This window comes from Grus americana, chromosome 1 (assembly GCF_028858705.1).
Source record: "Grus americana isolate bGruAme1 chromosome 1, bGruAme1.mat, whole genome shotgun sequence".
Classification (NCBI taxonomy): Eukaryota; Metazoa; Chordata; class Aves; order Gruiformes; family Gruidae; genus Grus; species Grus americana.
Window position 1 is genome coordinate 42,704,691 of NC_072852.1, and position 25,401 is coordinate 42,730,091.

General features: G+C 44.7%; 2 protein-coding genes across 2 annotated transcripts; both read left to right on the forward strand.

Annotated features, from left to right (window-relative positions):
- Positions 1–5,543: 5,543 nt before the first annotated feature.
- LOC129200049 (glioma pathogenesis-related protein 1-like) lies at positions 5,544–11,849 on the forward strand. The gene is made up of 6 exons (XM_054811307.1): positions 5,544–5,826; positions 8,049–8,294; positions 8,710–8,822; positions 9,607–9,689; positions 11,002–11,028; positions 11,116–11,849. The coding sequence occupies exons 1-6, from the start codon at positions 5,647–5,649 to the stop codon at positions 11,325–11,327; spliced, it is 861 nt and encodes a 286-aa protein (XP_054667282.1). The 5' UTR covers positions 5,544–5,646; the 3' UTR covers positions 11,328–11,849.
- Positions 11,850–14,029: 2,180 nt separating this feature from the next.
- On the forward strand, positions 14,030–24,499 carry LOC129200060 (glioma pathogenesis-related protein 1-like). The gene is made up of 6 exons (XM_054811318.1): positions 14,030–14,300; positions 18,167–18,412; positions 20,469–20,578; positions 22,245–22,327; positions 23,481–23,507; positions 23,591–24,499. The coding sequence occupies exons 1-6, from the start codon at positions 14,121–14,123 to the stop codon at positions 23,740–23,742; spliced, it is 798 nt and encodes a 265-aa protein (XP_054667293.1). The 5' UTR covers positions 14,030–14,120; the 3' UTR covers positions 23,743–24,499.
- The last annotated feature ends 902 nt before the right edge of the window (positions 24,500–25,401 follow it).

The window sequence follows — 25,401 nt, forward strand, 5'->3', positions numbered from 1 at the left end:
TTTCAGATGTCTGTAAGGAAAAAAAATTTCCTTAGTACCTGAAATACAAAATTTGATACTACAATAAAGTTCTTTCAAGTTTTAAAGTGTTAATATTGCATAGTTTTAAGATGCTGCCTTTTTACAAGCACCCACGTACACACACACTCCATTTACATACCATTATTAAAACATAAGTTTTCCTACTTGGAGCTGTGAGATAGTCTGGAATAAATTCATATCTAACACAGCAGTTCCTATCCCTGAGAGTAACTGTCTGTCTTGTCATTTAGTAACTCCGTTGCAGTTAGGACTGTAATGATCATGAGTACGCCTTGGAGAGAAGGCCAAGTTGAAAAACAGTTCTGCAGTCTCCCAAAGCTTTAGAAAACCCTCGGTTCCTACTGACCGTATTTATGCCAGGCTGATAGTAGGCCTTTCATCTGAGACATAGTTTTAGTGGTTTTCCTGAGCTAAGCTGTGTGGAACTTGCAACACTGAATGATGTGCAGATAGTGATGCCATCAGATCCTCTTTCAATAAATGAAGCAGTTTTCCAACCATGAAAATATTTTTTCATTCTGCTTTCCTGAACTTGCAATTCAAGGTTTCTGTCCTAAGTGCTGGTTCTTGTGGTGTCCACACAAAATACATAGAGTTTGTCCCATTCCCCAATTTGGTGTCTTTGGGAGGAAATCTAGGAACAGCTGAGAAGATCATTCATTCCAAGATCCCTTTTGGGATCCTGGCATGGATGTGGACTGTAATGGCTTGCTGTGTCTTCTCTCAGGAGATTCCTGAGTATTATTCCATAATACTCCAGTAGTTTTGTAGCGGTTCTTGAACTTTCACACCTTCATGCTGCTGCCATGCACCAACCATGTCTGGCATTATCCTGTGAAAACATGATCAGGATGGACAGCAAAGCTGCCTCATTTTTCAAATTACTTGAATTTAGAAACAAATGTGACAAATGATAGTAATTTAAGTTAAAAAAATACAAATCACGTATGAAGGGCAAGGAAGATAACCAGACATCCTCTCCAGCTACGCAAATACTCCTACTCTGTAACAGTGGTGTTATTCTGTATCTATGTTGTTGAGATCATGCTGAATCCTTTGTCCTGCACAACCTGCTGAAGCTTTGGCTCCATCAAGGAATCACAGAATGGTTGAGGTTGGATGGAACCTCTGGATGTCATCTGGTCTAACACCCCCGCTCAAGCAAGGCCACCTAGACCTGGTTGCGCAGGACTGTCTCCAGACAGCTTCTGAATATCTCCAAGGATGGAGACTCCACAACCTCGCTGGGCAACCTGTGCCAGTGCTTGGTCACCCTCACAGTAAAATGTGTTTGCTGATGTTCAGGGGGAGCCTCCTGTGTTTCAGTTTGTGCCCATGGCCTCTGGTCCTGGTACTGGGCACCACTGAAAACAGGCTGTCTCTGTCTTACGTACATCCTCCCTTCAGGTGTTTATATGGTTGAAGAGGTGGCTGTCTTCCGCAGTGTCACCACTGCCTATCCACCTCCCCTTCACAGTCTTTAGCAGAGCTGTCACCAACAGGAGCAGACAGCCTTCAGTGAGTGTTTCACACTTCCCTTACCCTTTGGTCAAGAGGAGGGAGTGAAACCGGCTGTCCTTGAGGGGCAAAGCAGATGTGATGAGGGGCCGTGCTGACGGGCAGGAGGTAGGCACCACAGGAGGAGAACACCTGCCAACCGCTTGTAATTTGGTCTGCGTGAGGTCCCAGCATTTCGTTCAGAGAACGCAGCAAGCGGTGCAGCGCGATACTGCGCAGGCAGGACAAGGGGCATAGTTGCAGTAAGCAGCACTGCAGAAATTCCCCTGACCAAAACTACAGTAAAACTCCCTGCAGTCCAACCACAGACTGATGGCCTCCCCTGTTAATTGTGAGGCTGTTCACAGTCTCATTATTACAAAATAATTGAATTTTTAAAATTGTAATGAACAATCACAAAATACATTATTACAAAATAATTCTTGTGGAAATCTGGTACCACCACCATCCTTTGAATTCATCTGTTTTCTGCCCTGAAGTGAAATTGTGTAATAGAAGTAGCGATGCATGTCAGAATATTAGTTTATTCCCAGGTCTGGAAGGCCGGGTGATCTTGCAGCTACCTAATCCTGCGGACAGAACAAGAAAACCCAGCAGATCCACCCCTGTTTGTTCGGCTGAACCTAGTAAAAGTCAAGCACGAACACATTCGCTCCCCAACACAAACAACAGTACTCTGAGGAAGCTGATGATTTGACGACAAAATCAAAGGTAATTTTACAGATTCCCAGGCAGCTTGGATTTCTGTAACAGTCTGTAATCCACCAGCCGTTAGTCCTCTGACGGAATCGTCCATGAGGAGAAAACTAAGAAACTTGTGTTTCTTAGGTCTTATGTTTCCAGACATCTTAAATGGAAAAACAGGTGGGAAGTGAGAAAGGGAGATGTAAAAACGGGGATTTTTTTAAAACCATTGGGCTGTACAGCTTCCTGCCCATACCCAGGTCATTGTGCTGAATTTCACTTGAAATCTCTGCAGGGGCAGGCAATGCTTGTATTGTCCAGACAAATATGATGTGACATCCAAATCCCAAAGCTTAATTTTCATCATTCATTTACAAGATCCACTGATTAATGCTGGCAAATGATTATAACTCTTTGTGAAAACATCCACTATAGATGCTTGAGGGCAGGCTGGACTTCTGCTTTAATTATAGGCAGAATCACTAGATGGAGCCAGAGTCATCTCTGGAGGAAAGCATCTTATAACCTGGACTATCCTGGGTATGTCAAAATTTCCAGCTTTATAAAGATCTCAGTTCAGTTTCCAAGCACAGAATTTCAACTGCATGCACATATAACTGCAAGATCACTGCATTGCTAAATTAATGGTGCAGGTTTTAATGTGATGATAATTTCTGTGCAAATTGCATGTAGTTGTAATATAATCGTGGTTCTATATTAGCAGACCAAAGGCTTTAGATTCTCATAGATTGCATGGGCATTATTAGAAAAGAAAAAGAAAACATACTTGCTTTCTAGTTTCAAGGTAATATTCAGCTGTAAACTGAACTCAGTTGGTCCTGGTTTAGAAAAGAGGCAAGATGACTTTGGAAGGAACAAAGCAGTGGACAGGCCTTCTATGTTCAGTTTAGAAGCAGAGGAGAGGGCCATTCACCATAATGATCTAACCTGTCATAGTTTGATTTAAGGATCTCTCCATTACCTGGTGCTCCACACACATACCATACCGCCAGTGGCACATGGATGGTACCTTGTGGGCTTCAGGAGTGCACGTGGTGGATCAGAGGGTCTTCGTAGCCCAGAAGCAAGCAGCTGACAGGAGAGACCAACCTCTATGCTCTGGTAGGACAGAAGGTAATGGCAGCCACAGGATGAAACCTCCCTCCCAAGATCCCCTTCACCATCCCAGCAGTCACCAATGCCAGCACGAGGCCATCGTCCCCTACATTTTAAAATGTCCCAACACAGCTGAGGGCCTTATCACCTTTGCCAGTGCCCACACACAGTTCCTGGGTTAGAACAAGAGAGCGGAAGAGAACAGAAACTACATCTGCTAGACAAGGGACCTTGGCACTGTCGGTGGCACAGCAGGAGGCAGAGTCAGCAGGTGGATCTAGTAAATGTAGGTGAGGTCATACCCGTTGCATACATGTTCTGGAGGCAGATGGAGCCACAGCCAACCTCTGGTAGAGGAACAGGTAAAGCAATTAGAGCTAAAAGTCAATGGCTGGGCTGCAGGTGGGACTACCGCCTTGGGCTGGGGTTGTGCCAGGGTGGGTGCCTCACCTCCTACTTCCCTGTACTTGCCAAGGGAGGTGAGGGTTTGAGATGACTGGTAGTGCCTCATGCACCTTTTCATTAAAGGCATGACAGGACCAAAAGTGTCTTGCACCCAACTTGCTGTGCCCATAGAGAAAGGGAAAGTGGCTGGTCTCCTCCCACTGACTGCTTCAGCTTCGTCTCCTTTAAACAGAAATAACTGAGTAGAGAAAAAAATGGTGATCTTAATTGGAGAGTTTCAAAGCACAGGAAATCATTATTTAAAAAAAAAAGAAGAAGAAAAGATAATACTTGTTCAGTTCCCTCTCTGTCTAGGTCTCTTGTGCCTCTGAGGGCTGTGTATTGGTAAGGGCTGTGTTAAGCCTGTGCAACGAGAGTAATTGTAAGCCACCTTTTTGTTTCTTTCCCAAACACCAGCAGGTCCCTCTTCCACTTTGTTGCCCCCTACAGTTGCCCCTACGTTGCTGAAATTGGTCAAGAAATCATGGCAGGGCTAGGAGAAGGGTGTGGAGAGTTAGAAATGAGCAGACATCCATACACAGGGAAATATTTCATTATATGCCTCCTGTTAATAGCCTACATAGGTATAGCTGTGACGGTGCTGGAGGGCTACAGCTCCTTCAGCCTATCTGAATTAGGTGTACAGATTGTTACAAGACTCTGAAGCAAATCAGGTGTGTTATTTAAGGGGGAAAAGCCATCACACAAACAGAGAAGGCAACACCAGAATGATAATTCCAATGCGTGTTTAGCAGGATGAGGCCTGACCTGCAAAACTGAGCAGGGAATCAAACCCATGAATGTTTTTTTCGATCTACAACATATTTTCTCTGTAAACCCACCTAAATCTGAGTTCCAAGGCCTTAGGTCTTAAAACGTATGGTTGTTCTTATGCTCTTGCATGTTTATACAATTTCATTTAGGTTTGAAAAAATTCAACCAGCTTGTAGAACAGTTGGTCAGACAATACAAATCCCAACACAGTTCATCTCACCTTCCCAAGAAGTGATCAGACTTGGAATGTTACACCAGGAGTGCTAACCCGATAGCTACCCTCTTTCCAGGAGCACAGGAAGCTCCTCCAGTGATATCAGGCTATCAGATAATGGCAAATGGCTAAGGAAGGAGAGAATCAACACATACTCAAGCTTGGGATTTCCAATTCGTACTTTTGTTACACACCAAAACAGGTCAGAAGGTCTGTTCTGTACCAAGCTGCCGACAGGAAGTGGTGAATGAATTCCTCATTTTGCTTTGCTTGCATGCGCAGCTTTTGCTTTACTTCTTATTAAACTGGTTTTATCTCAACCCACGTGTTCTCTCACTTTTGACCCTCCGATTCTGTCCCCCATCCCGCCAGGGGGAGTGAGTGAGTGGCTACGTGATGCTTAGCTGCTGGCTGGGGCAAAACCACAACATGTAGGAAAATCAGCTGAACAATGGATTTTTATTTTGTGAAAGCTACAATTTTTATGGTTGGCACAGGTTTTAGGAAAGCTGTTCTGCAGCATCTCTTCAGATAAGACCTACGATCACAGAATGATTTGGCAGTCAACCAGAATGCAGCACACTCAAAGAAAAGGCAGAAGTATACCTGGAGTGTTGCTCCTTGCTAATATGCGTGGCAGATGCCTGTTTCACAGTTTACCCTTTGACAGCCAGCTATGATGTCAGATAGAGCTGTACCTTCTGAAGCAATTTCACTTCCTCTTTCTTTGACAATTGCAAGTGCTGTCACACCCAGAGGAACATCTCTGAAGAGCTGCTTGCCAGTGTTATCTCCACCTAAAAGATTTTTCTTTTAAAAACTTAAAAAAAAAATACTGAAAGCGTTGAAGAATTATGAAAATCACCTTTTTCTTTGCTGAGTTGTTCTTACTGGATCTCTTCACCTGCTGTCACGCTTACCCACAATATCCCTTGCCTGACATAGAAGATGCAGCTTTCATTGAAGACTATGTGAGAGCTCACAACAAGTTTCGATCCAAAGTGAATCCACCAGCCAGCAACATGTTTCGCATGGTAAGGAGGCGGTCGTGATCTGTTTGAAAATTAATATAGATTGTGCTGCTGATTTAGCCCATCTTATTATTCATTTGCTTGGTGCTTTTCTTTCCCTTTCTGCCAATGATTTCTGTATATATATGTTAGTTCTTCATAGGAAATAGAAAAGACATTAATTTTTACAGTATTGTTCAGTTTTAATAATTGGGAGTTCCTTGTTTAGGGACAGATTGCTACTCTGAACTTCAGCCAGAGCAAAGGGCTGTATTGCAGAAAATAGTGTTCAGTTCTCAGCATTTCATTTGCCTCTTTCCAAGAGAGATAGTAATCTATTTTATGTTAGTCCAGGTTTCATACAGGGAAGCTATTTGGTATGAAAAAGTTCCTGAATAGGCACTCCGCACAACAGGATTTGCTGAAAATCTATCATCTCCCCTTGTTTCCTACAATCTAGAACATGTGTTGAAGAAAGGGATTTGCCAGGACAGCCATTTAGATACCAGATCTTCATCTGCTGTAGCAGGGATACTAATATCTGGGCTGGAAAGCAGAGCTTCCCATAAATATAATGGATATCAGAACAGGCCATGGATAGGTCTCAGCTTGCTCGGTGGAATACATAAGGAAAAAGGTACAGAGATAGATAGATAGATAGATAGATAGATAGATAGATAGATAGATAGATAGATGGGGGAGGTAGCCCCAGTCAGTTTATGTCATTACTCTGAGCCCTCCAGCAGCGTCGTATAACTGGAAAGGAAGTTGAATGCCTAACTGCATGCACTACCCGAATCATTTCTATGAAAGGAAGTTCATATTAAAGGGGTAAAATTCAGACTACTCATGATTTTAATTCTTTGCCATTTAAAAAAACCCCACCAATGTTTAATTTAAAATGCCGGGTCCCAAAGCAAACTTAGCAGCTCAGATCGAAGATTCAGCAAGCCTGGAATAAGAGCAGGACAAATATAGAGAAATCTATTGTATCAGAAGTGTTGCATTGTATTTAAAAGCTCTTGATGGATTTTTCTTGCATGATTTTTTTTCAGTCTTGAGCTCATGCAAGTTTGTATCATCCCTAACATCATGTGGCAAGAGCTGCACAGCCCAACTACAAGTCATGTGAAAGTATCTCTTTGCATTTGATTTGTTAATTCCTAGCTTCATTTGATTCTCTGGTCTCTGTATTGGAAGGAGCAATTATTACTTATTTACCAACTTCACAGATGTCCAGCTGTCTCTGATCAAAGCTGCAGAGCACTCTGTTGCTTTATGAAAGCCCTTGATACTTGAGGATGATCATCCTCCTCCATGTTCTCCCTGCCCTTTCCAGTTCTAGTCTCCCCTTCTTAAGGTGGGGTGCTGCACACTGCATTTAACAGGACTTCCACAGGGGTGTAATTATATATATGGTTTTATTCTCCACTCCTTCTCAAGGAATTCCTAACACTTTATTTGCTTTTTAGACTACTACTAAACATTGATTTACAAGTGGTAATAGCCATCTCCGACCTGTCATTATGAATACAATTTTTTAATTTTTTTTCCTCACATCCCTTAACTTACATTTCTCTGTACTGAATTTTACCTGCCATTTTATTGCCTGGTCATTCAGTGACATAAAATCTTTCTGCAAGTCTCACAGACCAGTTTCTCAAATTATCATTTGTGCCACTCAGGATGGGAACAGTTCCTCGCCAGCCCAGCAGAGATGAGCGAGCCTTTCATTTGCTTTGGCCACACGCTGAGGAGGGAGAAGAGCAAAGACGCAGAAGGGGCTGGGGAAGGGAGCAGCTGTGTGTGACTCTTTGCTTCTCCATCCTGGCCAGCAGAACAGAATTCCTATCTGGTCAAGTCATAATTGCAAAGTGCAAATCCCTGGACAGCCAACAGCTCCTAGGCATAAAGTCCCTCAAGCCCCCCTAAGGCGGGAGGTTTCACCCAGTTACCTCCTCTCAGGCGTAGGAGCTTAAAGACAGCAAGCCAGCTCTAAATATTTTAACAAGTCAGATACCACAGGACAGTGGGTAGATACTACGTGTCCTGCAGTATCTAAGGAAGAAAGAAGAAAAAAAAAATTGCTGTGGGAATCGAAATGTCATGTCAGAGAAATCAACTGATTGCAGGGATGGGAAGCAGGAAAGGGGAAAAGAATCCTTACAAGTTTCTGTTTAAAAATGTTTTAATTCAGTTAAGTCACTGGACTGCGGGATATATTATGTTTTCTTCCTTTTCTACAGTCCTGGGATGCTGCTTTAGCCAAGACTGCCAAAGCATGGGCGAAGAAGTGCAAGTTTAAGCACAATATCTACCTTAAAGTGCCACGGAAGGTCCACCCCACCTTCACTCCTGTTGGAGAAAACATCTGGACTGGCACAGCCACCATCTTCTCTGTGGACACAGCTCTCAGTGACTGGTTTAATGAAGTCAGCAGCTATAATTTCCACACTAATAAATGTGCTGGCATGTGTGGTCACTACACCCAGGTGAGACTTACATGCCCAGTGGTTTATAATGTAATGGTTTCACAGAAAATCCAAGTACAGGCTTGGAACATACTGCCGTGGAACAGGAATTACAGCAGGGTTTTCACACGCTGGTTTATTGCTGCATGAGATTGGAAGTAAATATTCCAAGCCCCAGGGATGTCCGAGTCCTATTTTCAGTAATGTTGGAAAGGGGTTATCCCCTGACAATTTCATGTTTCCGGGGAGCCAGATAATAAATGCAAAAACAACTATCAATTAGTCGTTTGAATAAGCTGCCCTTTGGGTTGTCAATGTTGCTTCTGTGTCAGCTGTCTTAAACTTCCACAAGATCCTTCCTTCTCCTTCCTCCCTTAACGCTGTTGCTTTTTCAGCCTCTGAACAGGTGCATTACGTATTTCCCTTTGCCCTTCAGGTCGTTTGGGCAGAGAGTTACAAAGTTGGCTGCGCAGTTCACTTCTGCAATACAGTTGAAAATTTTCCAAGACTTTCCAGAGCAGCACATTTTGTCTGCAACTATGGGCCAGCGTAAGTTAATTATGGCATTTGGGGTTTAGATTTTTTTATTTTCTTAAATATCCTGTAACTGACCTGGTTATCAGGTGCCAACAGTGATGGGAGCAGTCGTAACAAGTTTCAGAAGAAGCTGTGTCCACATATCACCGGTCCCAGGGAAACCTCCCGTAGCCATTGAGAGCAGAAGCTGCTGGACATAGTCGGAGCTGCAGAAAATCCCTTCCTGAAAAAGCAGGCGAGCAGATCCTAGCTGAGAGCACTCACCATAACCAAGAATGGTAGAATAAAATCTGTTTTGACTTCAGTCTCTGCAGGAAAAGTGGGGAAGGTGTAAGCTTTCCCCTTAACAAAGATTACATCTCTCTACGGCCCCACCCAAACGTCAACCAAGACATTTAATTGAAGAAATAAAAGGAAGGCAGCCCTCTAGTTTATCTCGTACCTGGCAATTTCTGGACTTACCTTTTGCAGATTTGTTTTTTAAATACAAGTGGGTAATGAGGGACTAGAGGCAGATTCTAGCATGCTTAGACTGAATCCTCAGTATTGCCTGAGAAGTATCAATTTCAAATGGTGAGAGTCACCAGGTAGCTGCTCTTCATGCTAGTGAGAGCTTTAATCTGATCTAAAAGTAATTATTTCAAACAATTGCAATTATCAATTTTTAGATAAAGGGATTCCCCCTGGCCCCCAGTAGGTTTTTATGATAAATTATTCTAACAATGTGATGAAACCATGTATTTAAATTGCTTTTCAAATAACTGAGCTAACAAAACACTGTTCCTCTGTTTTGCAGGGGGAATTACCCAAGAAAACCATATAAAGCAGGACAACCATGCAGTGGATGCAGTAATGAGAAGTGCATAGACAAGCTCTGCGGTAAGACCAAGATCACTCTGTGGTGATCAACTAAGAAAATTGCATAGAAATAAAGGTGGCATAATTATCCATGGAAATATAACAGTGAGTCAATTTGCACTTAGTATATAGCGGGTCTGTAGCCCACCACGCAGCAATACCAAACCCTGGTAAGAGCAGTATGAGAAGGAATTCATTGAAATACTTTGCTGTTGGAGGCTCTCAGAGGTAGAAGCCAGAGTTTCTGATGAAGAGAAGTATCAGTTTGACTACTTTCTGCCTTTTATTCGATCAGGAAGTCAAATCTAAAACTTTAGCCCCAACAAATACTCCCCATCTGGTTCTTCTTTCCTAGCAGAAATGGTATATTTAACTTCTGCTTTCTTGCTTGTTTAGTATGTTCGGTCACGTTTTCCAGGAACCTTAAGTTCTGAACCAATAATAAGACTATACTGAAAGCACACTTATTTCTAATTTCCGCTATTTTCTGAAATACAGCCGTGAGAGCTTGTTTATCCACAGCAGTTTGCAGCTGTGGACTCTTATGTTGTTACACCTAGTCCTAAATTAGTCAGAAATAGTGTTTTAAATCAACAGAGATTAAAAGACATGCAACACTGTCTTAAATCAAATATGAATTTTATACAGAGTTTTAATGGGGATGGTCTTTACTAGCCAGGCTCTAGATAGCTTCAGCTGTAGAAATAGTTGAGCGTTTGGTATTCTTATTTCTTTCTGTGATATTCTGGTTGACTCATCTTGAAGTCTCAGACTGACACATCACAGGAAAAGTAGAAACATCTCAAAGACAAGGGGAGGGAGAGGAAGAAGAGAGCTTTTAAAAATTAAGTGCTAGAACCTACAACCCATTTTACCGCATTCTCCTGTATGATCAATGAGCAAATGAGCAATTCTAACAGGATGCACACAGGCAATGCTGCAAATGAATCAAAACTCTTAGTAAAGGTGTACCTCTGTGATAAATTTAGTAGTTATATTTGTCTGTCTGTAACTACTTAAATTTGGTTTGTGTATCAATTTTAAATAATTTCCATGTTTTGTTTTTGTTTGCTATTCCCTCCTCCCCATGACACAAATTCTTCCTAATACAGCCGTTTCTTTTCTGCTTCTCTTTCAATTCAATAAAAAATATCAGCCTCACGCCAGCTGAGGACCTGCTTTTGTTGGCCTGCTTCCCCCTCGCAGGATGCTCTAGGCACGGACTGGCATCGTCGGTGCGATCAGCCAGGCACCAGCGATGGCTTACCTCTTTACATTAAGCACCACCACTGAATGATACTCACATTTATTCCCTCTTCTGATCTCTTTACAGAAAACACAGAACGTGAGAAGCTGATAAGTACGTATCAAATTGTTCTTAATTGCTCTCCTATGAGTATGGCTAAGTTTGATGGGTCTGAACACCTGTTTCTTCGCTGTTTTATAGATTATACCTACTGGTATCCAGACTGGGATACACAGCCCCGGCCCCCCAGGCCTCCCACGCCGCCGTACATCCCACCTGCTGAGCATCCGCGTCCCTCTTGTGACCAATACTGTATTATTGTGTTAAGTTTAAGGCCACTGTTTTTGGTACTGAGTACTGGTGCTGTTCTTTTACTACAACAGCGGTTTCCACAGACATTTTTTAATGAGTAATGATCAATTAAGATACTGATAGTGATTCTACCTCTGTATTACTCTCAGAGAATTGCACACATTTAAAAAAACCCACTTGGTCATCTCCCTGTTATCCTTGTGATGTTTATCCAGCATAGAAAAGGTGGCTTCTTCACTCAAGGCAAGATAGAAGTGGCTGTGCATAGAATTAGTGTAATTTATTGGCAGTAGCTGCAACACGCTTCTATGCCAGTACGAGGCTGTTAGCTCTGGCTCAGGGGTAGGTTGCTAGAGGGACCACGTAGACTATATATTACTATTTATGCTAACAAGCCTCCTGGAAACCTGGGGTATCACAAAGACATGTCTAAAGTGGCGCACTGTACCCAAAAGAAGCAATAACTCATCACCATTAACCTTCAGTTATTCCAGACATCGTTTTCCCCAGATAATGGATATTTAACTGTATGTATTACTTTTTATGAACAGAAGGACTAAAGCTTATCCTTTCCCATGTTTAGCCTATGTGTATCAGTCTCCATTAAAGTTACTCTATTGTCAGTCGTACTGTTCTGTTGTTCTCTCAGAGTTAAGCTTTGTCCTCTATAGCTAGAAGAATATCAGGGAAAGTTGATAGAGCAAGGATTAAGATGGGGTGTCAATGGGGAGAGCTGAATTTTAGGATGTGAGATGGTGACAAAATCTGAAATGCAGAGTAGATGACAGCCATCCTGAGGTTGCAGGCAGGGGAAGGGGGGGAGCAAGGAGTGAAAAACAGGAGAGAGAAGATGAAATGGGCCCAGGACAAATTCTGGTTCAGATATCGGCCTCATTAAAAAAGGCAAACCATTGATGAATTCCATTTGTTTTTAGAGACGTTTAGCCCTCAACCCCTATTGTTCCTATACACATTTTAGTACAGGAAACAAACCTGTCTTTCAAAGGAAGAGATACTGGCTGATATGAGCAATGCATAATTGTGCTATCAATATTTAAAGCTGTTTCTCCTCCTTTATCTTAGTCCTAATGTTTTGAGAACACAGTGACTCAAATTCTGAGCCACATTGCAGCTCTGAAGGAGCATGGCGTCCCGCAGAATAAGAATGAGCCCCAAATGTTTGGGCTCTTGTCATATGCTGCAAAATGTCACAATGCAAGAAGATGCATATTTAATTTCGCAATTGTCAGTTCTTGTTTGCTGCCATTTTTTATATGTAGCAACAGTAAGTAGGTTGGGGTAGGCAAGTGGTTGAGAGGCAACACAGCTCGGACAGCTGACCCAAATTGACCAAAGGGATATTCTATACCATATAACATTGTGTTCAGGAAAAAAACCCAAACCTGGGGTAGAGGAAGAAGAGAGGTGGGGGTTTGGCTTCCAGGGTGGCCATTGCTCAGAGACTGTCTGGGCATCAGTCTGCCATTGGGGGTGGTGAGTGACTGCCTTTGCATCACTTGGGGGTTTTCTTTGGTTTCGTCCCCCTTCATCTTTCCACACATATTAAGCTGCCTCTGTCCTGACCCATGAATTTTCTCCCCCCCTGTCCTGCTGGGGAAGGGGAAGTGAGCAAGCGGCTGTGTGGGTGCTTGGTTGCTGGCAGAAGTCAACCACCACATTATTCTGCTCTAAAAAAGTGGTCTGTAGGGGAGTTGTGAACATGGTGTTTCTCATCCACGGTTCCCTCAGAGGGCCTTCTCACCTGTAAGCAGTCTCCTCATGAATAGCTGGAGGTGTGTGACCCACAGGACCTAATGTGTGCTGGTGGGGCTGCTGTTGCAGGCTCACAGTGTGACCCTTGGACCACCAACCTGAATGTGGCCTTGCCACCAACCCCAACACCTACAGGACTGCATGCACAGAAGTGATAACTGGGACCTACATCCAGCTATTCAAAGGGTGCAGACTCCTAAAACAAAATCTGGAGCGGGAAGAAACTCAACCTCATTCCCACAGAGATGTCCAGGCTGGGACTGTGGGAAAGGGCCTGAGCTTGATGGACAGGTGGTATTTACGGGCAGTGTGAGGAAGAGGGTGGTGATGGTGGTGGCTCTGAGCAGGGGGTGTTGGGCACCTGAAGCAATGTGCATGGGACATCAGCTCCCAAATCCTGGCTATGAAACCCAGCGTGGGTGCTGGGCACCCAGCACGAGACAGCACCAACCTTCATAGCACCCAACTCTGCTGGGGGTTTGGGTTGCAGAGAAGTAATTACAACCCGCTAATGCCTGGGAGGAGAAATTGATAGGAACACATAGCACAAGCATGTGATCACAGGAAAAACTCATCAATAACTGCAGCATATTTAAATTGCAGTTCTCAGCTAAACTTACCCCTCCAGTACAACCAAAGTGACTGTTCATACTGTAGCAGAAGTCATAGTTCAAATAAATTATTTCTCGCAGCATTTTGGCTCAGAGTAACAGCCTTAACAGCAATGCTATTTTCATGAAAAGCAGAAAATTTATCCAAAACTTTACTGCAATCCATAGTGATTGCTACGGATGGGATGGTGGGGGCCAAAGAAACAAAAACAAAGAAGCCCAAAGGACAGGAGAGAAGCAGCTTGCCCACCACAGCTGAGAAAGAATAAAAAAGAGAGAGACAAAGCTGCCACAGCTCTGATGTGAATTTGTAGCTTAATTTCCCTATTCTCTTAGAAACGGTCCTGAAATATGACTCATTTCCTGTGACCAATGCCATATTCAAGTACCATGGCTGCGATAAGCCCAGCCCACAAACCTTCCAAGCAAAACGCTGCTGCCTGAGCTAAACCCACCCCGTACAGCTGAAACACTCTGCTCTTAAAGCTGGAAGACCAGAGGCTGAGAATCATGGCAAGCAGATTTTCTGCTTGTATGCTGGCTTTACTGCACGTCTGTCGTTCCGCTGGCTCCTATGAACCACCGACATTGCCTGACGTTGGAGATCCAAAGTTTATTGAGGAATGTGTGCAAACCCATAACAGATTCCGGTCTGGAGTGAATCCACCAGCTAGCAACATGCTCTACATGGTAAGGGGATCTTCACAACTTACGTGCCAGTGTGTAGCATTGTGATGGCATTTATGATTCTCAAAGATCATTTTTGTGGTCAAATGTGAAACAAAACAAACCAAAAAAAAGATAAAAGAAAAACCGGACAACCTCCTGTGGTTATAAGAGATACTTCTTTTTAAAGCAAAGAAAAAGGTTCTGATTATCAGATGGCTTGATACAATTGAGTACGTGTATAGTTTTGCCTGGCTTAATTTCCTCATTTGAAACCTCATCCTAACGCTGCTGTTTTGTGCTGTGAAAAGCCTCCTCATTCCAAGGCACCGCAGCTCAACAGCCGGGGGTGTAATTTATGTGCCGACCTAAGCACAACCTTTCATACTTGAGTCGGCAAGGGCAGAAACCGTTGCCAAATGATGTTGGAGAGCTTTCTCTAAGCTTTTTTTTTGCAAGGCTCTCACGGACTGAGCCAAGAGAGCAGCCGTTCCTAGGTGCTGGGGCTGCAGGGGAAGCCAAGAAGCAGCAAGTGCAGCAGGAGCGAGTGCTGGAGGCATCAGGTCCCGCGCCGCTCTGCCCCCCTGCCTTCTCCCTGGTCACATCAGGGGGCAATATCTGCAGCCACCGTGCAAAAGGCAGCCTGTCATGGTTCAAAATATACCCAAACGTGGCTGCCTCTCATTTCGGGTGGCTCGTGACACTTGTCTGCCTGCTGGGTGGCACATGGAAAACCCGGCAAGGTGGAAGCTGTAAATGCATGCACAAAGCTGGGCTTATGGCTGAGAAGCCCATCTCTGATTTGTGAGATGATGTACAATTCCAGCAGCTTGGGAGCTGCCTCTTGCAACATCCATCACCTCTTGTGCTTTGACTGGGTAATACTTGCGATAGCATGGTTTTTCTCAGGGTAATCTCCACAGCTCTCTCAGATGGAACAGTCCTAATTCTGATCTCTTTCCTTTTGCTCCTCTTTCTTACTATCTCACATAGTCACCACCAGAAGAGGACATAACCATGTCTGTAATTAGCAACACCGCAACCAAAGTTCTTAAAAAAACCCCAAACAAACAAAACCAACCGATTTACTCTCCATTTCTGGCTGTCAAACGCTAGAAGAGACGTGCCCATTCGGGAGGGTTAAGTGAGCAGTGAGCAGGCTCAAGTTGCAAGCTTGACAGGAAATGATTTAGTTTCTCTTCTAGATGTATCTTTTACTTCAGCTTTCTTCAGCCAGACATACTGAACTTCCAGTACATATTGCTCCAGACTGTTTTCTCTGCTTACTGGCCCTGCACTAACAAAATCTTGCTATGGTGTATTAAAAGAGCAGTATTCATCTTTTTAAATTGTGTCTATTTTTTCCTTTTGAACTGAAATCTGAAAAAGAAAAAAAAATGGCTTAAGAAACAAACAAGCAAAGATTATTACAGATAAAACAAGAACTAAATCACGGTAAGTTTCTTTTAAAACACTGCAAACCCCCAATGACCTCTCCCAGCAAGAATTTAATGTGGAGAAAGCAGCACAATACATAATAAAACCTATTTTGAAAATAAAAGCATTGGAATTGAAAACAGCATATTTCTTCATTTTTGAATGGCACATAGCACTTCAAAAATGAGCAAAAGCAGATGACTTCTTTATTTCACAGGGAATTTCTGTTTGATGTAGATAACTGTCCACCTAGATGTGTAAAAATGAATACTATGAGGGCATTTCCACCTTTTGGAAAAGTAGTTTTTAAAAGAAAACACCAGACAGAAACCCCTTTAACTGCAAGTAACAAAGCCTGAGCATCTATATTTGTAATACATTTATTCTAAAATACATTACTTGACAAATGTGATCCCTTTCCCATTCACCCAAAGCATTGCTTACATGTCTTCCGAGGTTCTTCAAAACCAGCAGAAAGAGTCTCACCAGTTTCATCAGGGCTGCACAACAGTCGTCTTTGACTTACTGCTGCCTCGCATCACTTTTCACTTACCACACATTCAATTTTCCCTCCCTGCATCAGCAAACAACTCATCTGAGTTATAAAACCAAAACTGAGAGAGAGTTCACAGGAAAAAAAACCCAAACAAACCTGTAATTACTATTTTCTCAAACAGCAATGATATCTATGTGCAAACCTCCCTGTCCCGTGCATTTTTCCCAATGTAGTTTAGTCCGATCTTTTTGTGTAAGTGCAGTTTCATATGCAAATGAGTACAAGTATAGTTAAACTAAAGATCATTCTGAACCGTTACTGCACTTTGCTTTTTCAACTGTCAGCCAGCTTAAGCATTCACACACAAAAAGGAAAGTACATTTATACTTACTAATTTACCTTTAAAATTATTATTATGTATACCTTTATGGAACTTTAAACTTATTATTAATACTATTATAGGATGAAGGAGAAAAGACATGCGCGGACTCTTGAAAAACAGAATGTGAAAAACAAGATCGTGAAGCACTAAGGTGCATCCACCACTGTCATACATCTTTCATCATGGTCTTCTTCTTGTGACCTCGGAGCGTTGCCAAAGATGTAAACGTGCTCTGTCTTACCTTGCAGTAGTGCTAGGACTGGAATATAACTTCTGTACAATGCCAGATTTTGTTCACTGTCCTTAAAAGTTATCATCTAAGGAAATGTCAACTGCTCACTTGAAATAAGACTCCCTGCCCCAAGTTTACCTTTAATATTCGATACACTGAGTTCCCAGGAAAATTATTTATGTATTAGTTTTGTGGGAAAATACACCCCCTCACAAATGTCAGCCATAGGAAGAAATGGAAGACATCATAGGTTACAAAATATTTTCAAATATCTGTAGATATATTTTGTTTTGATCTTGCAATTTTTAACTACTTATTGGTAGCATAAACAATACACAAATTGTTTCAGACTTATCTATGGTACAAAGAAAGTTTATTATGTAAAACATAGCCACAAAATCTAACAACCACCTTTTCCTTAGTCACTGTTACTGATCCATTCAAAACAATTTCTCTAGTGATTCTATTGTTTGCAGAAGCAGCTGAGATATTTTAATCCATATAGAAAAGGACAATTAAAAAAAGTTTATTTTTTTAAAAAAGTCCAATCCAAAATAGTTCAGCAATGCTGAACAACCTTATCTACACGACACAAAGTGTAACTAGAACTACAGGCATACACTCCTAATACTGCATTTTCCAGGAGGTACAATACTGTATTTGCTGAATCAAGTTGTGTGCACAAGAAAACCCAGCAAAACCAGACACCACCTCCAGTGCAAACAAGAGACATTTATATAACACAATTGCTTAAATAACCGCTTTCTGTAGGGTTGAACAGCAGGTGAATGACTGATTCCACAAACGTGAATTCAGTGCTAACGTTTGAAGCCACCAAACACAAAGATGCAAAGCAAGGGGTTGAGTTTAAACTGTCTCTAAAATCCCAGCGTGCTTGTGAACTGACTGGCAAGCCGTGGCCTTAAAGCATGAGCCTGCACATCTGATTGGTACAGTGAGCACACCTCCCGACCCCCAGATTTCCTGCAAATTAGCTGTTTAAATTACATTAACATTCTCTCATGGCTGGCACAGCCTGGAAATCCACCTCGCGCCTCAAACACTGTATTTGACTGATGTACAGCTCTTGGTGTTCCACAAACCAGTCAGCCAAGATCACCTACCACCCCAAAAACTTCCTCAAGTTTAATGAGTAACTAAGTTCAAACCGGAAATGAACCTGCAAGCCAATTTACCATGTAACTCTGTAAGTCTCAGCAGAAGCAAAAACCAAATGAACCCAAAGCACGTACGCTACTGAGACCCAGCTGTTCCTGAAAGTCGCTCTGAATTACTGCATTGCTAAGATACCAAAGTGATTTTTAGTTGTCTTTATTTTGCAGAGTTGGGATCCAGATTTGGCAAAGACCGCGAAAGCTTGGGCAAAGAGGTGCCTGTTTAAACATAATACGTACCTCAAAGATCCAGGGCAGGCTCACCCCAAATTTACCCCTGTTGGAGAAAACCTCTGGACTGGCTCACTTTCTGTGTTTACTGTGCAAGGAGCCATCACGTCTTGGTACGACGAGGTCAGCGCCTACAATTATGCCACTAACAAGTGCAGAGGAGCATGCGGCCACTATACGCAGGTAGGCATTGCATTTCTCCGTCTAAACCATGAACCAGCATTGCCATTTTGACACAGAAACTCTGTAATTCTGTCGAAGAGTCGATTAACTGTTCTCCAAGTGCTGTAGCTTTATGTCTTTGCGCACAAGATGTTCTCCTGTCCCCATTTTAGGGAGGAAAAGAGTCACTGCATTATTATTTTAAATACGCTAGTTGTATTTTTTTTCCAGGAAGAAAACAAGACAGCAGCCGGATTTAGCCAAGCAGTGGCCAAAAACCAGGCAACGGCAACGGCTGTGGGCTGCATGGTGGGACGAGGTCCCAGCTCTGGCAGGCAGCCTCTGCATGCCAAGGGCTGGGGAAGTACTGGCACGTAAAAAGATGTCTGCAGCTCTGCAAGCATCACGTGCACATTTTTCCCAACCACAATTCCCAGAAAAAGGGGACAAAGTGATGGAGAGGAGTGCCACTGGCATGCAACCCTGCAATCGCTAACCACAGCTATGGGAGAGCAGGACTGCCTGCAACCGTGGCTCTAGGGATTAGATTTTGACCTGAGGTCATTTAATATTTTCTGTGGAGATACACATATGGATTTAGGACTTGAAGAGACAAGCTGAAGCTGGTGGGGTGTCTGAACGACACACACAGGTACTTGTGTGCAGAGAAGATATTTGGGTGCAGGAGCGATGAGAGGTGACAGTGTGTTGCTCTTCGACCTTGCTCACAAGGACACGGCAAGAGTTAGCATCTGGGAACTGCGGTGCAACGCACCTTACCTGGCACTGAGGCGCGGTGCTGTTTGCCATGCTGTTTGTAGAGGTGCAGCCCAGGTGTTTGCATGGGGGAGAATGAGAAAATAAGATTATTCTTACTTGGAATCAGTGGTGATAGTGACTGTAGTTAGAAGCTGCGTGTCTGCCAGCTTTGGGAGGCATCCTTGGTCCTGCACCTTCGGGGAACGCCTCGTTCCTCTCCCTTCTTCCCACCTGTGAAGAAGAGAAGTTTCCCCTGGGTGCAATTACTGCAGTTACCACAACCACATCCCCAGCACATGCGTCATCCGGTGGCTGCCTGGGATGGGGAGGGTCCTGTGATTGGGTCCTTCACCGTCCTGGGGGACGCAGTTGTCTATGGCTGACATCGGGAGCAGCCCCTGCTCTGCCGCTGCACTGACAACACCCTCGGGGGCCTGAGGATTGTCCCCTCTTCCCCAAGCTGGCACCAAACAGGCACAGACAGAAAGGGCCAGGCCTTCCCTTCAAGCCGGTGGAGATGCGAGTGTGTTTCTCCATCTCCTGTGCTGCCCGGATGTCTCCGCATCTCTCAGGTCATCAGTCATTGCAATGTTGTATCACCCCCGGGTACCGCTGCGCCCTCGCCTCCCCTCTGCTTCTGTCACGGGGTTTATTTTTCCAGGACTGCAGCATTTGGCTGCGCTGTGGTCTTTGAGCTGGATATAGGATGCTGGATCGAACTGAACAGCTTCTGGTAGACAGAGGATCACTAGGTGATATGATGCCCTCACCTCTAGATTATTTTAGTTATGGCTGTGATGCTAAAAGGCAGGACCGCAGCCTGGACATGCTCCTTGTTCCCGCTTTTCCCATAACACTAGTGCCTTCTGGCAATTTGCCTATACATCCCTGCTGGATTTAGTACAGGGGCAATCAGCCCTCGTGGGAGCTGTAGCAGATCACGCAGCCTTTTCTGCACAGATTTGATCTGATCTCCCCCAGCAGGAAAGACAGAAAGCTAATGGATTACCTTGAAGCAAAGGAGACGAACTTCACCTTCTCCTTTGCAAGAAAGGAAAACTACCTGTTACAGCGGGTTATTCTTTCTTTCAGAGTCATTTTAACAAATATGTGGTAAATTGGGCAAAATGATCAGGCATTTTCCAGAACAAACTATGATTTCAAGATCCATCACTGCTGTTTTCCCCAACAAAGCCTGCCCAAGGAGTGCTCCTCAGCCAATTTGTTGTTGTGAGACAGAGGAGGGCAGGTCTTCTCCATAACGCTTCAGATGCTGAGGCAAAGCTTTTGTCACCAGTGTACCCGTCTGTCTTTGCAGATTGTTTGGGCTACAAGCTACAAGGTCGGCTGTGCTGTCCACTTCTGTCCCAGCGTGGCATACTCCTCCATAACCAATGCAGCACACTTCATCTGCAACTATGGGCCAGCGTAAGGTTTTTCCTTATAAATATCTCACAGGGTTTGGGTCCTATCCCTTCCCTCCCACATGCAACTTTATTAGATCAGTCCATCCATTCATGTGTTTTGTGGGAGGAAACGGTCCCCAAAATAGAGAAGGAGATACACCTTTGTCCAAACAGCTTTTTTGGACTAGGTGAGGGCTATGTATTGTAGCCAAAAAGCAGTGGCACTTGCAGAAAAGGTAAAATTTAAGATACTAAAATGAAAATACTAAAGTGATCATTTGAAAACCAATCCCTTGCTCCTGAGTGCCAAGACAGCCCCAGATGGTTGCCAAGGTGCAAGTCCAAAATCTGAAAATATTTACACATGTGCCTGCAGAATTAAGCCTCTAGGTCAACGGTTTGGATAAATATTAAAATATGGAATGCTTGCAGCTGCAGTCTTAGCTTTAGCATGAGAGTTTGGGGCTGAGGGCTGCCTATGAGGCTGGGGCTCCTCAAGGCAAAAGTTTATCTGGAGGTCCTTCATATGCGTTGTCACTAGGATATCTGTTGCATCTAGTTTTTACCCTTCTCCAGCTAATTAAAGCCACCACAGTCTACATACAGCTTTAAAAGCTTTACATGCATACCATGTTGGGCCAAGGCCATGCCAGCCCATGAACTCGAGCAAGTTTGGTTTTCCAGTTGCCTATGCTTCATCCTTGAAGAATCTGTACCCTCGACCAGACACCTTGAAATGACACAGCTGCTGCTGTGCCAAAGCAACAGAACCGCTCTCCCCAGAAGCCTCATACCCAAACGGGCTGAGGGGCCATTGCCTCTACTGGTTCTTGATCCAAAAGCCACTGATCACCCAGGGCAGCCTCTCTTTTCCCTTCTCAGCACTTGCTATGCACCCCACTATGCTAGATGGTGTAGAAACCCTGTGCGCAGGCAAGCAGTACCCCAGCGTAGCCAGGAGGTGCTCTCTGTCCCTTGAGCCTCATGCCTGGATGTCCCAAAAACACAAGCCAAACCTTTCTCCTTCTGCCCCTTAGCCAATATCTGTATCATGCAGACAACCAAAGTCATGCTGGATTGCTTGCCCTGCATCAGCAGGGACCCCATGGGGAAGGGGAAGGGTGCCCTCAACCTTCAGCAGCACCCAGCAGAGCGGGAAGGGTGCTCTCTGGAAGGCGAGGGGCTCCAGGGAGGGCTTTAAAGCTGGGCCCTTCCCTCCTGGGTGAGGACAGTGCAAACAGGCTGTTGCATACTAAGAAGTGGGGTAATGTCATGTCTGGCTGTTGCTTTTGAGAAGCAGTAACATAAGTTCTTTATCTATCTAATTTTTAACTGTTTTCAACTCTGCCAAGGGTCAAAGCAAGATGCAAGCGCAATTTCAATTCCTGAAGTGAATATACTTCAAAGGATTTTCTTCAGCTTAGATGAAGCAATGAAAGCCTCACCTTGCTGAAAGTAATGAGGTTTTACCACAAAGTTTAAGCACTGCTGAGACTGCATGCATATAAAATCCCTCTCAGCATGTTTATGGGCAGTTTGAGGCATGCTGCAAATCTCACTTTGGCCGTGCACCAAGCAAAGCAGAAGCACTGAGCTGCATTTGGCGCAGTATCAGAGGCGGGCAGGTAATACCGAGCCAAGAGCCAAGAGCCCGGGTGGTTTGAGAGCAGTGTTACTTTCCTTTGCAGTGGGAATTACCCGGTGCGCCCATACAAGACGGGAGCAGCGTGCAGCGACTGCAATGGCGAGCAGTGTGCCAGCCAGCTGTGTCGTAAGTAGAAGACAACCAGCCCTCCTACCCAAGCACAAGTAGAAAGGGAAAGAGCACACAAAAGATCCTGGCAGGAGGCAAGCACACCGCTCTCCTGTTCCTAAATATAGCCTGAAAAACTGCGGTCAGAAGCCAAGTGAGCAGTGATGCACAAAGAGAGGGGAGAAGGGTGGAAAGAGAGTGTTTTCTACCCTGGGGAGTGACGGGATGGGGTCTGCTCTTCAGGTGCTGGAGGGTATAATACAGGAGATACATTGGCTGCAGTTTAGGGTGCTATTACCCTGCCAGAAGTTACTGCCTGCAGAAATGGGAAGCACAGAAGGGGCTACACCTCCTCTCCCAGGGGCTCTAGGTTATCGCTTGGCACGTGAGCTGCAACTTGAGCTGGTGCAGGTCCAAGCAAGCCTTGTCCCCGCCGTGCCACTGCCGGGGGGCTAACGATGCCACGGCACTGCCACAGCTGCTCGCTCCACTGAATGCCGGCCAGGCCATCTGCTTTCCCCCAAGCACCAGGAGAGAGCCAGGCTGACATGCACACGCACCGGTGAGAGCCCTTCACAGGGACGTGGTGCTCACCCGAGCCCCTGGCAGCCTGCCCAATTCACCTGCACTTGGCTTTGCGACAGCCGGATGGAGTCAGGTGGAGAGGAGACCTTCTGACGAGGCACTGTGCTGTGGACATCTGTCCAGGGGGAGCTGAGGGTATGGTCACACTTCTCCCCAGCACTCGACCTCGGGTGAACTAACAGAGTGGGAAGGCAGCGTTGAAACACCAGCAGGAACGAGAGGGAGTCTCTGACTCATGGGGCTGTTTAATGTTAGCTACAGGCTGAGCATCTTAAATGCAAGGTGCTGGGCAAAACCCAAAGTGATCTTGCGAGGCCTGCCTGGGGGTACGAGTCCTCTCTATGCCAGCCACTGGTGGGGGGAGAGGTCAACACAGTGTGATCAAGTGCTCCTCAGCAAAGCCCCGAGAGTTGCTGCAGGGCTCTCCCAAAGTCAGCAGGTCTTTGCTTCTTCCTGGAAAGAAACACAGCCCCCATAGCTGCATTTGCAAGGCCATTGTGAGACTCGCGCTTCATTCCCTTTTGCTTAGACTCAAATTGTTCACAATGTATAAGTCTGCTGACGTTTACTTCTTTTATCTCTGCAGAAAACGCAGAGCGTGACAAAGTCATTAGTAAGTACCACCAGAATTACTGCTTCCATTTGTTGCCCTTGGTGCAGTTATACTTGAAAACAAGTAATTTGTTTTGTTCACAGGTGATTCCAAGTGGCGTCCAGACTGGGACAGACCTGCATGTGATGAGTACTGCATCACCATTATTGCTTTAAGGCCATTACTCCTTGTACTGACAATTCTGGCCACCTGGCTCCTACCAAAATACTGGTCTATAGCACCTGCCAGCGAGTGACACACGTGCAGAAGACTACAAAAGCACTTAAGTCCACACATCCATTCCCTGCACATAAGTCCCTGGCAGCACAAAGATTGGGTAGAGACATTGTTTGCATCCACAGGTGATTTAGAAGTACAGAAACGCCATCTTCACTGCAGGCAGCAGCTGGGAGAGCTGATAAGCAGCTTTCTCATTGCTCAGAACCAGTAACTGGTTTTAAATTACCCATTTGTTTTTTTTTCAAAATGGAGTGGTGTGAGCAGGATCCAGTGGGTAAGGGAGCATGCCACCCAGGCAGCACATTGAGGCGCAGGCAGCTGCCCATGACGCTTGCTTAGGAAGGGTGAGGGTGCCCAGCCCAGGAGCCTGGCCCCAGCCCCGGCCGAGGCCCCAGGCAGAGCACACACCTCTCTCATTCCTATTGCACTCCTTCTTTGGACACTCCTCCAGCAAGATGCAGAGTAGCCTAGAGAGGTTTTTCATTTAAACGTTTTTTTCAAGAATTTTTGGACCCCTGTGAGCTCTAGCATTTGCATGCTGAAGCAGGCAGTGTGTTTCCCAGTCTCGCAGTGCACTGGGGCCACTGATACGTCTCTCCGCTTAGAATTTGGTTTTAAACACACATCATCTGTGCCAAGATACAGTTTCACCTGTGTTTACACATGATTATTTATTACTGCAATCTTTCCTGGTTTCTTTTTTGTTTCTTTTTTTTGAGCATAGTGTTTTTGACTGCCGTTTCAAACAATAAACCATTATTTCTTGCTTCCCATGTATGGCAATCGTGTATTTGCAACATGATCTAAAGCTTAACCGCTGGCACACAAAAAAACTCCACATTCAGCTCCAACCTGTACAATGCTGAGGAACACAATGCTGGGAAAGACGGCATAAACCTCCAAATAAAATCTTGCTGTGCCCATAGTTATGCCTTTGGATCAACAGCTGCCAAGGGATGAGTCTCCTGGCACCTGCACATCTGGAGCAGGCAGAAAGCAGCAGGGACAGCTGCTGTGTTCAGCTGGGCACATCCTCTACCGACTGCAGTTGCTCAGCTCGAGCAGAGGCTGGAAGGAGCAGAGCTGCAGAAGCTCACAGCTGTACCAGAGCGATCTCTGTCTACTCGGAGGCTGGTTTAGATGCCTCTGCAGCATGCCCCTCTGCAGGGCACACACACACAAAGCTGTAAAGGAGGCTGGGAAGTTCCCCTCCCCGCTTCATTTCTGGGGTACTGCCCCTGCAGAACCTGTCAGGGTTCCTGCATACCCACTCCCAACCCCACTGCTGGGGTGGATCTGAACTGAAAACACTGGAACCAGGACCCAAAGGTTCTCACATTATTCTTCCAGGTAGTTAACTGCTTGCACTCACATCATCTCAGCCTCACAGCATTTCCTGAATAAATCATTTTTTCAAAATGCAAATATGGATGGGGACAGAATTCTGAACTTTGCCCTTGATATATCTTTGCCCTTCATATATCTTTATACTTAGTTTGTTGGCTACCAAAGCCTCCCTAGCCAAGACATCACAGTTGCAAACAGATGAGCAGTTTCTTTTCCACACTCCAGTGATCAGGGTCCCAGGGTCCTACCTGTGAGAGAGACAAACTCAGTTGTCTTCCAAACATGGCAGATCATAGATTCATGGAATCGTTTCAGTTGGAAAAGACCT